The 14,361-nt window shown below is 47.3% G+C and overlaps 1 protein-coding gene across 1 annotated transcript in view; it reads left to right on the forward strand.

Moving 5' to 3' along the window:
* Window positions 1-478: 478 nt before the first annotated feature.
* The window catches only part of slc13a2 (solute carrier family 13 member 2), a gene marked incomplete at its 5' end in the record, with an annotated part of 17,741 nt that continues 3,858 nt past the window's right edge, over window positions 479-14,361 (forward strand). The window contains 7 exons of the mRNA XM_080550165.1: window positions 479-580; window positions 3,157-3,285; window positions 11,878-12,014; window positions 12,270-12,484; window positions 12,976-13,162; window positions 13,631-13,753; window positions 14,024-14,233. Coding sequence (XP_080406291.1) covers window positions 479-580; window positions 3,157-3,285; window positions 11,878-12,014; window positions 12,270-12,484; window positions 12,976-13,162; window positions 13,631-13,753; window positions 14,024-14,233 — 1,103 coding nt within the window. The remainder of the gene's footprint in view (window positions 581-3,156; window positions 3,286-11,877; window positions 12,015-12,269; window positions 12,485-12,975; window positions 13,163-13,630; window positions 13,754-14,023; window positions 14,234-14,361) is intronic.

The following is a 14,361-nucleotide window of genomic DNA, read 5'->3' on the forward strand; positions in this document are numbered from 1 at the left end:
TCTTTCACTCCCTCTCTTGTCAATCTTTGTTCCTTCCAGGTCAGCCTGTTCTTCATGGTTAGCAATTTCTAGCTCTTTCACTCCCTCTCTTGCTCTCTTTCCCTTACCCTCCCTTTCTCCTTTTCTCCCAGCCCCTATCTCTATCCCTCTCTGCCTCCAGCATCTCCCTCCCCTTTGTTCTTAAGTTAATGTTTAATTCCTTCTCAGTGATATAAACACTAAATGACTCTCTCATTAGGCACATTAGTTCTCTGGGTCCCACACCTGTCCCATATCGCTCTACTTTACGCTGTAGATGAACCTTTGTGTTCGCTGTGGTACAGGTGTGAAGTTGTACCTCACACGCTCTTCATCTGCTCTTGGGGTTACCTCTGCTACCTGTCCAAGCTGCTTCACGTTTAAGTTCAGTTACTTGTGAGTTTGCTGTAGGTTACCTGCGGATCAGGTATATTGCGTGACTTGTGTTTTATTGAGAGCCATGGCTAAGTGTCTGAGCTGGGTATGGATCCACAGGAACTACCTCATCATCTTCCTCACACCACTTTTCTTCCTGCCCCTGCCTCTGCTGGTCCCCACGCCGGTAAGACTGTGTGTATCTCTTTCTCTGTGTGTGTGTGTGTGTGTCTGTATGCAATCATATAATTAAATCCTCATAATTGTTAGCCTTAGAGCAATATCATGATTTTCTCTGAAACATGACTCAACGGCAGTATCCTAGACAGCGTGACCGTGCTAGAGGGACGCAGCACAGAACTCAGGTAAAACGAGAGGTGGTGGTCTGTGCATTTATGTCAACAAAACTTGGTGTACAGAGTACAGACACTGCTATCATTGAGAGTCATTGCTCTGTCAATCTGGAATACGTGATGATCAAGTGACACCATCATCAAGTTCGCAGAAGACACCACGGTGGTAGGCCTGATGAGTAACAATGACCAGTCAGCCTACAGGGAGGAGGTCCAGCAACTGGCGGTGTGGTGCGCTGACAACAACCTGGCCCTCAACACTAATAAGACCAAGGAGATCATTGTGGACTTCAGGAAAACTAGGGTCTGCATACACTCCCCCATCTACATCAGTGAGATGGAGGTGGAGTGTGTGCCCAGCTTCAAGTTTCTGCGGGTCCACATCTCCAAGGACCTAGAGCCTCAACTCCTCTTCCCTGGTCAAAAACCCCTATACTTCCTGAGGAGATTGAAAGAAATCTCTCCGAATTCTGGCCAACTTCTACCGCTGCACCATTGAGAGCATTCTAACCAACTGCATCACAGTGTGGTACGGCAACTGCACTGTGACCGACCAGAAGGCCCTGCAACGGGTGGTGAAAACTGCCCAGCAAATCATCAGCACCAAACTCCCTACCATTGAGCCCTTCCAGGCAGACCGGTGTCGTCGGAGGGCGGCAAGCAAGACTGTTTGATCCCCTACCATCTAAGACACTCAAGAAATACAGGCTCCTCAGGTCCCGTACCAGCAGGCTCTTTCACAGAGCTATCACTCTGATAAACAATACCCCCCCCCCCACACACATACACACTCTGATTAACATCTTTTGTAAGAGCTGTGGTTTCACACAAGAAATACAAGTGGTAGATGAGGGTACTGGTGGGCAAACTGGCTAGTAGTCGCTCTATGTGTAGAGGGCTGCAAGGGAATTTTTCCTGGCTACATAGTGTACAGGTTTTTACTTTTGCCTGCTCGCGGCTCTGTCAGTATTGATTGATTGATTGACTGATTGACTGAACATTTTCATTGTGTGAAGCGCATTGAGTTGCATCTTGTAAGAAATGCGCTATACAAATAAAATTTGATTTGATTTGATTTGATGGTTGAGTGTTAACTCAAGGCTTGAGAGGGATAAGTATACATTCAAGGCAAAACTCCTGACCTCACATCTACTAATACGGCACTTAATAACCCTCGGCCTCCAACTGGCTTTGTTCCTCACATTGTAACATAACAGTTATTAAATACATGATATGAATATTATTGCAATACCCGAAGATTTTCCAGAGGAGGACAATTGCAGGATGCATTCCTTTACACATCTTTTCCCTTGCTGTCAGTGTCTCTCTGTTGTAATACAAAGCTCTAGGCTGAGACAATGACTGGCCATGTGGCGCTACAGCACTAAACCACTCTGCTGGAATGGAAAGTTCTCAGTCAGTTTGAATTACATCCACAGATATTGAAAAGACCAAAGATGTCTTTATAGTTACCGCTATCTGAGTTGGTCTAGCCTTATAGCAGTTTAAAGAGGTGAGGGAGATAAGATAAGATCATATATACGTTTCTGCTGTATCTCTGAGGGTTACGTCTGTGAGTGTGTGTGTGTGTGTGTGTGTGTGTGTGTGTGTGTGTTTGTGTGTGTTTTAATGTGCATGATAATGAAATGAAATTGTAAAATTGGTATAGGAGTACAGTGCTGCAGGGTATTTCTGAAAGTAATGGAATGTTGATTTAGAAATGCAGGTGTGTTGGTAGTGCAACCTAAGTGTGCCTATGCATAGATACTGCATAAGTCAGCATGTACTGTATGTGTGTGTGTGTGTGTGTGTGTGTGTGTGTGTGTGTGTGTGTGTGTGTGTGTGCGTGTGTGTGTGTGTGCATGCGTGTGTGTTTTACTTGCACATTGTATTGAGATGTTTCTGTGCCACAGTCAGTATGACGCCAATCCACTGATTAAAGTCAATGTCTGTCTGATTAATTTGTTAGAACTCAATGATTGAAATAGAAAAATGGGATTGTGAAATTGAGATTTTATTGATACGTATAGTTACAATCCAATTTTACAGTATAGGGATTGAAGGTCATTACACATCTATGAATAACCTGTGTGTGTGCGCGTGGATTTCTATGGGTGTGTGTGTGTGTGTGTGTGTGTGTGTGTGTGTGTCTGTGTGTGTGTGCGTGTGTGCGGGTACTGTAGTAATGTGTTCTGTGACTGTGTGAAAACTATGATAGCCGATGTCTTGATGGCACATATAATGTGATATTACGTGATATTATGTGATAATGTGCAATGCTTCAGATTCTCTCTCTCTCTCTCTTTCACTCTCTCTCTCTTGTTGTGTGTGTGTGTCTGTCTGTGTGTTGTGTACTGGCTACAGTATGCTATCATCCTAATTGCTAACACATGTACGTTTGTGTACACAGGAGGCACGTTGTGGCTACGCTATCATCCTCATGGCCCTGTACTGGTGTAGTGAGTGTATGCCCCTGGCCGTGACGGCGCTGCTGCCCGTCGTTCTCTTCCCTATGATGGGGATCATGGAGTCTGGAGCGGTAGGGAACTACTATACACAACTCAGCTAACCGCAGGGTCCCCGGTTCGATTTCGGTCGGGGACATATCCTGCATGTCATCCCTCCTCTCTCTCTCACCCATCCTTCCTGTCTAAATCGCTACTGTATGTGTCAATACAAATGAAAAATATGAGTGGGACTGCCCCACTCAGAAAAAATAACTTTAAAAAAATACAATAATAAACAACTCAGCTCACTAAAACCATAGTCCTCACTGACAGTGACCCTAAACATATGTAGCATTTCTTTCTTTTTTTTAAACGAAGCTAAACAGTTATGATTAAACACTAACACTTCCATCAATGTATTTTTTATCCGTTAACTATTATCTTATTAAATGTTTTATTATCCGTTTACTTCTTATATCTGCTTTTTATTCGTTGTCTATTATCTTGTTAAATGTTCATCTATTTAATTTCTATTTCTACAGTGGGTATTGAAAGTCAACACACCCCTTAACTTTTTCCACATTTTGTTATTAGTGTTATTGACTCAATTTAAAATCCCTTTAACTTAATGAGTGATTTGTTGATGACAGCTTTTTAGCTCATTGTAAGAGTGTCGTAGCAAAGGGTGTGAGGACTTATGCACATGAGGTATTTCTGTGTTTCAATTTTAATACATTTGCAAACATTTCTAAAAACTTTCACTTTGTCCTTATGGAGTATTGTGTGTGGATTCATGCCAATTTTTATTTATTTATCAATTTTAAATTGAGTCTATAACACAACAACATGTGGAAAAAGTGAAGGGGTGTGTTGACTTTCGACTGTATATCTATTTTTGTCATTTTTATTTTATTACTATCCTCTTCTTGCTGTATTTTCTAATGCTGTATGTAAAGAACTTTGAATTGCCCCTGTGGTATGAAATGTGCTGTACAAATAAACTTGCCTCCTTGGCACACCCATTACAAATCAATCAGTAACATCTGATGTGTAATAATCGCTATGACAACAACATTTTGCACAAATTGCCCAACGTTGAGAAAATCAGGGCACCAGATGGGATTTGAACCCTGATTAAAACAAACAAACATGCAAAGTTTAAATGTCTAATGTCTATCAACATAATGGATGTGGGTTGTTTCTGTTACTCTGTCAGCATTTGAAATGACCAGACGGCCCCCAGATCAGTTCTAATGATTCAAGCAGATTTGGTTTATAGCGCATGATTCGGTAAGTCGTGACGTGTTTCCGGGCCCAACGTTGGCTGAGGTGCTCTCTTCGAAATGCCTCAGTAATAATAATTCATTATATTTATATAGCGCTTTTCCGAGGCTCAAAGACCCTGACAATATGGGGAAAACGGGAAAGTGCTGTGTCCCTTGTTGTATGAATAGATCCGAGTCTAAAAAACGATTAAACTGTCATTCTACCGCTGTAGTACACTGGTACTCTGGTGCAGGGAATTTCTGGTTTGGACCCGGAAATTGCTAAACGTCACGTTTGACGTCAGACTTAACAACAAGTAATCAAAGATGGCGCTGACCATGGCTGCTATGTTGCTACAGCTTGTTGTGTTCTGTCTGTTCTGTGTCTCTGTGTCCTGCCTAACGTCGTACACAAGCGACGTTCTACAGCACATGAGGGGTTTAACCCCACCGGACATCTTCCCCAAACTACTCACCCGTTCCACGGACATTCTGGATATGCTTGTGAGGGGGACCGCGTTTTTCGCCAGAGCTGTGAGGTGGATCAGAAGGCAGCGAGGTCGGAGAGCTGGCTGTTTGATTCGCCTTCGGCGGAGAGGAACGCGACCACCACTCCCGGGCATATTCCTGAGCAACGTGAACTCCCTCTACAATAAAATGGATGAACTCCGGTGTCTCGTTGCAAGGAACAGCGACTTCCACTCCTCGGCTGTCTTCGCGTTCACGGAGACGCACCTATCTCCATCTGTCCCCGACGAGGCGGTGGAGCTAGAGGGATTCTCCGCGTTTCGGGCTGACAGAGACTTCGAGGCGGTGAGCAAGTCTAGGGGTGGGGGCAGTGGCGGATTAAGGTGGTCAGTGGCCCTAGGCTACTCCTTTGTGTGAGGCCCCCCCCCCCCCTTTTTTTTTTTTTTTTTTTCCTTTCCTAACACCAGGGGAGCCACCCCTCCTAAATGTCGTTGTTTGGTACCTGTACTGTAGCAATGACAATAAAGTCCATTCATTCATTCATTCATACACGAGCCTCCCCCTCCCCAAAATACACAACTCACGAGCACCCTGCACACACAGACCACTCATAATGCTTTACCATAAAACACATTGTGCTTTAATAACATAATGCAAACAATAAAAAATGCACTGAAAAGGTTGTTATCATCCTGAACTATCTCTGTTGCTCACCTCACCTCAGTTCTGTCTCTATTGCTCTCCTCTCCTGTTGTCTGTCTCTCTGTTGCTGTCCTGTTGTCTGTCTCTCTGTTACTCTCTTCTCCTGTTGTCTGTCTCTCTGTTGCTGTCCTGTTGTCTGTCTCTCTGTTGCTCTCCTCTCCTGTTGTCTGTCTCTCTTTTGCTCTCTTCTCCTGTTGTCTGTCTCTCTGTTGCTGTCCTGTTGTCTGTCTCTTTGTTGCTGTCCTGTTGTCTGTCTCTTTGTTGCTGTCCTGTTGTCTGTCTCTCTGTTGCTGTCCTCTCCTGCTGTCTGTCTCTCTGTTGCTCTCCTGTTGTCTGAGAGAGAGAGAGAGAGAGAGAGAGAGAGAGAGAGAGAGAGAGAGAGAGAGAGAGAGAGAGAGAGAGAGACACACACACAAAATCAATACAGCAACAGTCCAAATTACATCCACAAAATAAGAGATAGATGCCCAGATTAAGGCAACACAATCATAAATGGTCCTACCCTTAGAAGGTCTTTTTCCTTGATTTTCTGGCAGCAAAGTCCTTAATGAGGCTGGTGTAATCCAATGTGCGCAGAATGTCAGACTCAATTGACATCAGGCACAGGTGATTTAGCCTCTCTTGGCCCATTGTGGATCTTAGTTTGTTTTTGACAAGTGCCAGTTTAGAAAAAGACCGCTCCCCGCTGGCATTCGTTACAGGCAGAGTCATAAACAGTCGGAGTGCAACATCAACATTGGGAAACACTGCCTGTATTTTCCTTCCTCTTATAAGTTTCAGCAGTGACCTCGCTGAGGTGTCCTCATTTTCTTTAATGAATTCCCTGAATTGTCTGATTTCCTCCAAAAAATCTTCCTCCAGATCACCTGCATATTTCTTCTGCAGATTAGCCGCTCTTGTGCGAAGATCTAGCATGGAGATGGATGGAATATTGTTCAAAAAACCAAATGTCTGCTGAATATCTTTGTATGAGTGATACCTCCTCTCTAGTTCCATGACGAGTCGATCTATGACAGTGATATAAACCGTTACTTTAAAGTTGTCTCGGCCTGATCGCTCACAGTCAGGTTCAGTGGATTCATCTGCCTGTTTTGTTCGTCTTCTCTGCCTCTGTGTGTCTGCTTTGTAGTATTGGGACAACGGGGACATGTTTTTTGCAGCACTCTCAAACTTGTCAAAATCGTCCCGAAGACTGGCCACGTAATCCCTCAATGAGTAGACTAAATCAACAGCATTACATAAATCCAGCTCTACTGCCTGTAGAGCTTCGCTAGTTTTGTGAAAGCGCTGCAGTATGGTGTTCCACATAGAACACAGAAAGGCGTTCTCTAATTTTTCCATCTTTGTGTAAAGTGTCGTGGCATCATCCCGAGTAGCGCCAGTTTGGATCGGGTCATCGCTCAACTTCTTCAGTGACTCTAGGATGTTGGCATAGTTCTGGTGTAGTGCTTTTGTTGCTTGCGCATGTGCTGACCATCTAGTATCTGACAAACTTTTCAATGTCTCCAGCCTCTTGTTGTCAATAACATTTAGCCCCGCAGTTATTATCTGCCAACGCGCCGTGGATTTGGAACAAAAATTATAAAGTGTCTGTACAAAATTAAAAAATTCCCTTGTCACAGGGCAACAATCTACACCGGCAACTCCCACAAAATTGAGTGTATGCGCTGCGCAGGGTACCCACTCGGCCAAATTATTTATCTCCTTAATGCGTGCTTGCAAACCACTGTAAATGCCGGACATGTTGGCTGCATTGTCATAACATTGGCCTCGGCAGTTATTGATGTCAATGCCCATTTCTTCCAAAACGCCAAGAACAGACTGAGAAAGTGACTCCCCTGAATGACTCTGAATTGGCAAAAACTTAAGAAAACGCTCCTCCACGCATCCATCTGGTGACACATATCGTATGATGAATGTGAGCTGGTCTGTGTGTGCAACATCTGGTGTAGAGTCGACGCTGATTGAAAAATACTTTGCTATTTTTACCTGACTGATTATCTCAGCTAGGACATGCTCTCCCATCAATTCAATAAATTCTAAGCATGTTGTTGATGAGAGGTAAGATGTGGTTCCCTTGCCAGCATTTCCATATGTGTCTATGTGCGCTTTCAAGAATGGATCAAACACACTGATCGCTTCCAAAACACCCATAAAATTCCCATTATCAGGCTGGCCAAAGGTTTCAGAGTGTCCCCTCAATGGTAATCCTCGCTCTGCAAGAAACTTCACCACTACAACCACTCGCTTTAACACATCTGTCCAATAAGCACACTCGTTGTTAAACTGCTTTTTCAGTTCTGAGTCAATACAGCCAGCAGCAGCGCTGCGCATCACATAGGAAAGCATAGCTTTCCTGTGGCTTTCGGAACCTTCATGCTCAGCCAGACACACTGCTGCGTTTTTCCAGTCATTGTAGCCTGTTTTGAATTTATGAGCACCGTCACCAAATAATTTACATGCGAAACAAAATACTTTTCCTTTTGCAGGTGAATAAATTAACCATTCTCGAGGCACGGTTTCGCCATTTGACTTTTTTCTTTTAAATAGTGTTTTTGAAAAATACCTCTTCTGATGCTTGTGCTGTGTTTCTGAAGCGGCGACATTAGCATCTTCATTTTGACAACATTGTGGCCCCATCTTAATCCAATATGTTCTCATGTCTTCACCAACTGTATCCCACAATCCAGGATCCGAGCTGTAAGTGGTGGTAGGATTTGTGTCTGGACTTGGTGGTCCACGTGTTGCCTCCTCTTCTTGATTGTCCTGCTCGGTATCATCAGTGTCACTGTCAGCTGGTGGTGGTACTGGTAAAGTTAGTGCCTCTTCTCCGCGCTCAGCCTCGACAGCCTGCATCTCTCCCCCCATGGCCATGTTCGCCTCAGCGCTGCTTGTGCTAGCGACACCCGACCCAGAGCTAACAGTTTCGTGGCTCTCACTCTCGACAACATTGGTCGTTTCAGGCGCAGCAGCATTATTAGAAAAAAATGTTGAAATCTTGGGCAACTTTGCTATATTTAGTTCTTTTTTCATTAGTTCTTTTCGTTTTTTGGCCCCACTCATGTGCGTCCGCTTCATTTTTGCAACTTTTGAATTTCTGGTTTGGTTTGGTTTCCAAAACGGAAATGGCTAAACGTCACTTTTGAACTTCAGACTTAACAAGCGGATAGAAAATATAGGGGGGCCTCAGGATAGAAAATATAGGGGGGCCTCGCCGCCTCAGGATAGAAAATAATATGTTATTTTATTATTATTATATTTTATTTTATTTTATTTTATTTTTTTATCCAATGTTAGGTGGCCCCCTAGTGGTGGTGGCCCTAGGCTGCAGCCTAGTAAGCCTATGCGTTAATCCGCCGTTAATGTTCTTTGTTAACGTGCGCTGGAGTTCCGAGGTGACAGTGCTCCACAAACACTGTTCCACGGCTATAGAATCCCTATTCATCCTCTGCCGTCCTTTTTATTCCCCCCGTGAGTTCAGCTCATTCATTCTCGCGTGTGTCTACATTCCACCTGATGCGGACGTCACCGCAGCAGTAGACACACTGGCAGAGCAATTGATGAGTGTGGAACGTAATTACCCGGACAGTTTTGTTGTTGTTTTGGGGGATTTTAACCAGGCTAATCTTAGCCGGGCGCTCCCCAAATACAGGCAGCAAGTCACGTGTCCCACCAGGGGGGTGAACACTCTGGACCATTGCTACTGTACAGCTCGTCAAGCCTACCATTCTGTCCCCCGTGCTGCACTGGGCTACAGTGACCACATCCTCATACACCTGATCCCTCGCTACAGGCAGAGGTTAAAACTGTCTAAACCTGTTGTACGGCGATTCAGGGTGTGGTCCAGTGAGGCATGTGAGCGACTCTGCGCCTGGTTGGAGAGTGCAGGCTGTGACCAGGACTTGGTGGAGTGGGCGGGGCCAGAGGCTGGTAACAATCTGGATGTATACACAGACACTGTTACATCATTTATCAGCCTTGGCGAGGAGGTGTGTGTCCCCCTCCGCTCCAGGAAGTCCTTCAACAACGACAAGCCCTGGTTTTCATCCCAACTCAGGCGTCTGAGGTCAGAGAAGGAGGTGGCTAGGCGCAGTGGGGACGTGGACCGGGTCAAGCAGGCCAAGTACAGGTTCGCCAAAGCGGTGAAGGAGGCGAAGCATCGCTTTTCGGAGAAGCTGCAGAAACAGCTCTCTGAGGGGGATTCCGCCTCCGTCTGGAAAGGCCTAAAGACCATCACCAACTACAAACCCAGGTCCCCGCTGATGTCCGACAACCTCCCCCTCGCTAACGAGCTGAACGAGTTCTATTGTAGGTTTGAGAAAGAGAGGTTCCCGCCCACCCCCGCCCTCTCCCTCCACACCCCCCGGCTACAACCACCACCCCCGTCCCCCAGGGGGGCCAATGTCCCTCCTGCTACCCCCACCCTCCCCGCTCCCCCCCCCCTCCCTCCCCCCTCCTCACCCGCCCCGCCCACCCCCACCCCCCTTTCCCCACCCCCTCTCTCTGTCACAGTGCGAGAGGTAAACAGACTGTTTAAGAGGCAGAATCCCCGGAAGGCAGCTGGTCCGGATTCCGTCTCTCCCTCTGTCTTGAAGCACTGCGCCGACCAGCTGGCCCCGGTGTTCACCAACATCTTCAACGCCTCGTTGGAGCTGTGTCACGTCCCAGCGTGCTTCAAGGCATCAACCATCATCCCCGTCCCCAAGAAGGCCAAGGTCACAGGCCTCAACGACTACAGACCCGTCACTCTGACCTCCGTCGTCATGAAGGTCCTGGAGCGCCTTGTCCTGGCCTACCTGAAGCTCATCACGGATCCTGTGCTGGACCCCCTGCAGTTCGCGTACAGAGCCAATAGATCCACGGAGGACGCCGTGAACATGGCTCTGCACTACGTACTAGAACACCTAGACACTGCAGGCAACTACGCCAGGATCCTGTTCGTGGACTTCAGCTCGGCCTTCAACACGATCCTCCCACACATCCTGGAGCACCAGCTATCCCTGCTGCAGGTGCCGGTCTCCACCTGCAGGTGGATCACGGACTTCCTGACTGACAGGTCTCAGCGGGTGAAGCTGGGGAAGAGCATTTCCAGCTCCAGGACCACCAGCACGGGCTCCCCGCAGGGCTGCGTCCTGTCTCCAGCACTATTCTCCCTCTACACCAACAGCTGTGTCTCCCGCCACCCCTCGGTCAAGCTCCTGAAGTTTGCAGACGACACCACCCTGGTGGGCCTCATCTCCGGGGGGGACGAATCTGCCTACAGGGGTGAGATCGAGGGGCTGCAGAGATGGTGCAGTTTAAACAATCTGGAGCTAAATGCTCTAAAAACAGTGGAGATGGTGGTGGACTTCCGAAGGAAAGCAGCCCTGCCCCCTCCCATCACGCTGGGAGGTACCCCGGTGGCCTCCGTGGAGTCATGCCGCTTTCTAGGCATGACCATCTCCCGGGACCTAAAGTGGGAGCAGAACACCGAGGTCCTCACAAAGAAGGCCCAGAAGAGGATGTTCTTCCTCCGGCAGCTGAGGAAACTCAGGCTGCCGAGGTCCATGATGGTCCAGTTCTACACGGCCATCATAGAATCCATCCTCACCCACTCCATCATCACCTGGTTCCCTGCTGCAACGACCAAGGACAAGGCCAAGTTGCAGCGGGTGCGACGTTCAGCAGAGAGGGTGATCGGCTGTCCCTTGCCCTCCCTCAACTCCCTGCATGACACCAGGGCTCTGAGGAGGGCAAGGAAGATCATGGCTGACCCCTTCCACCCCGGCCACGGCCTCCTCACCCTGCTTCCCTCTGGAAGAAGGTTGCGGCTGCCTAAGGCACTTAAGGCCCGCCACAGGCTCAGCTTCTACCCCTCAGCCGCCAGGCTGTTAAATGACTCTGGCTTCCCCCCCCCCCCCCGCCCCCAAGTCTGCCCAGGACTGAACTGGACTCACTGTAAAAAACTCTGCACTGCACTTTACTTTATACCGCACTATCCAATGCACTGTTGTCTGTCCTGTGTTGTTGTTGTGTTGTCCTGTTTTTTGATATGTGAAAAAAGTATAAACGCACTTGCTGTGGTGACGAAGCAAATTCCTATATGTGTAATGCATAGTGGCAATAAACGTTATCTCAATCTCAATCTCAACCGAACTAGGATTGCTCTAGTGTGTGTGTCTGTATGTATGTGTGTGTGTGTGTGTGTGTGTGTGTGTGTGTGTGTGTGTGTGTTCAACGTAATGAATATGTGTTTGTCAACTGTTTCAGGTGTGTGTTCAGTACCTAAAGGACACTAACATGCTGTTCATCGGTGGTCTGTTGGTGGCGATCGCTGTGGAGCACTGGAACCTCCATAAACGAATCGCCCTCCGAGTTCTGCTGGTGGTGGGGGTGCGGCCTTCCCTGTAAGATCGCTGACCATTAGCTGCTGCGTTCACTGCTGCATTCACTGCAACAATGAGTGCACTAAGAGCAATATTAGAAATCTCATGCCAATAATACACACACACATCTACTGTACGTTACCCTCTGTTTATTCATAGACACAACTATTATAAAAGTAAATTCAACATTTCCCTCATCTCCCCTCTCTTGCCTTAGCTCCTCCTACCCTATTTCTCTCCCTCATCCCTCCCTTTTTGTCTCCCCCCCCCGTTTAGCCTAATGATGGGTTTCATGGGTGTGACAGCGTTCCTGTCCATGTGGATCAGTAACACTGCGACCACAGCCATGATGCTGCCCATCGCCCAGGCGGTGCTGGAACAGCTGTGTGCCACGGAAGCACGAGCGGACGAACGTGACTCCCAGGCCGAAGGGAAGGACAACCAGTCCTTCGAGCTCGACACCAAACCGCCCAAAGAGGAAGTGAAAGACTGTAAGTCCAAATGTGCAGATGTGCAGTATGTATATACAGTTCATAGAGAGAGACAGTAGTTAGTTAGTTAGGAAGTTAGCTAGTAAAATAAATATGTGCAATGTGTCAGCTTAAAAGTGGGACTATGTTCTTAGCGCCATGCATATTCAACGTAAAACATAGCCAAGTTCATTCAGTCTCTTAAAAACATAAACATCTCATAGAGAGACCCACCCGTCCTTGTCCGATAGGCTTCCCAGAACAGTAACATATTGCAACGTCCACCAAATCAGGGTTAATGATCGGTGGTTTTTACGGTAAGAGGAAGGACTAGGGTGGATGGGGGTTATATATGGGGACAAGTCTAAATGTGACCCAATTTCTCACCCCCTCTAAACCCTCCCTGCCCCCCTCTCTAAGTTTGCCTCCTCCATGACTAGCTATCCTCCCCCAACCTCGCCCCTCTCCTTCTCTTGAACCCCTCTCCTTCTCTCGAACCCCTCTCCCCCCAGATGAGAACAAGGATGAGGAGAGGGAGGCAGACTCGCCCCTGGAGCGAAGGAGGAGAGCGAGGGAGCTGAAGTACCTCCTCCTGACCAAAGGGATGAGTCTGAGCGTGTGTTACTCCGCCAGCATCGGAGGCACGGCCACCCTCACCGGCACCACCCCGAACCTCATCCTCAAGGGACAAGTGGATGAGTAAGACACACACACACACAAACACACACACATTCGTATTTTACTTCACTTCAGGGGCGCCGTATGGGGGGGAAAGGTTAGGATGATTCTAAGGGCCCGTGACTGACAGGGGCCTTTAAAAATGGTTAGAACCTTAGGTCAAAATATTTCGACATTCAATGATTAACCTGTCGTCTTTAATAGAATATTTACAGTTTATTTTTCTATAAAAAAGTAAACATCCAGAGATTCTCTGTATTGCCCCCCCCCCCCCCCCTCCCTCCTATTTACATGAAATGGTTTGGTCCTGCCCCGAAACCAAGCGCGATCCTAGCAGCAGTGAGAAAGGTTTTAGTAAACTAAAGTTTATTTCCCACTTCGCCTTTCTACTCCCGTTCCCTGTCTCCCTCTTCCTTTTCCCTCTCACCTCTCCCCTCTCCTCTCCCATCTCCCCACTCTCTCCCTCTCTCCCCTGTCTCCTCTCTCCAGCATCTTCCCCGACAATAACAATGTGATCAACTTTGCCAGCTGGTTTGGGTTTGCCTTCCCCAACATGGTGATCATGCTGGTCCTGTCCTGGTTCTGGCTGCAATTCATGTACATGGGCTTGAAGTAAGACTACCGTGTCATCACTGTGCGACTGACTGTACACAATCCCAAGACAATTCGAGGAGTTTTGTGAGAGAATTGAAAGCCCTTATAGTTGTTTTAGACATCACATCTGCCTTCTATATTGTGGGTTTGTTAACCCTTTGAGAGAAAATGATTCATAAAAAGCACAATTTTACCAAGTAAAATAATATTCATCTATTAATTGAAGTCTTTGTCTTTCCCTTAATCAGTGCTTGACACCTCTGTTATTACCTGTGTGTTACCCCCCAGCTTGAAGAAGTCGTTTGGATGTGGCGAAAAGAACGAAGGTGATAAGGAGGCGTATGCGGTGATGAAGGCGGAGTACAGGAAGCTGGGGGGTTGGACGTTCGCTGAGGGGGCGGTACTGACCATCTTCATCCTGCTGGTGGTGATGTGGTTCACCAGAGAGCCCGGGTTCATGCCTGGCTGGGCCACGGTACTGTTCAACAAGGACGGACAGTGAGTCACACACACACACACACACACACACACACACACACACACACACACACACACACACCAGGGGAGGCTGGTGGAGGTACAAATTGGAGGACAGGCTTATTGTAATGCATGGATACCATTCCTCA

This window comes from Nansenia antarctica (assembly GCF_963989245.1).
Source record: "Nansenia antarctica genome assembly, chromosome: 20".
Classification (NCBI taxonomy): domain Eukaryota; kingdom Metazoa; phylum Chordata; class Actinopteri; order Argentiniformes; family Microstomatidae; genus Nansenia; species Nansenia antarctica.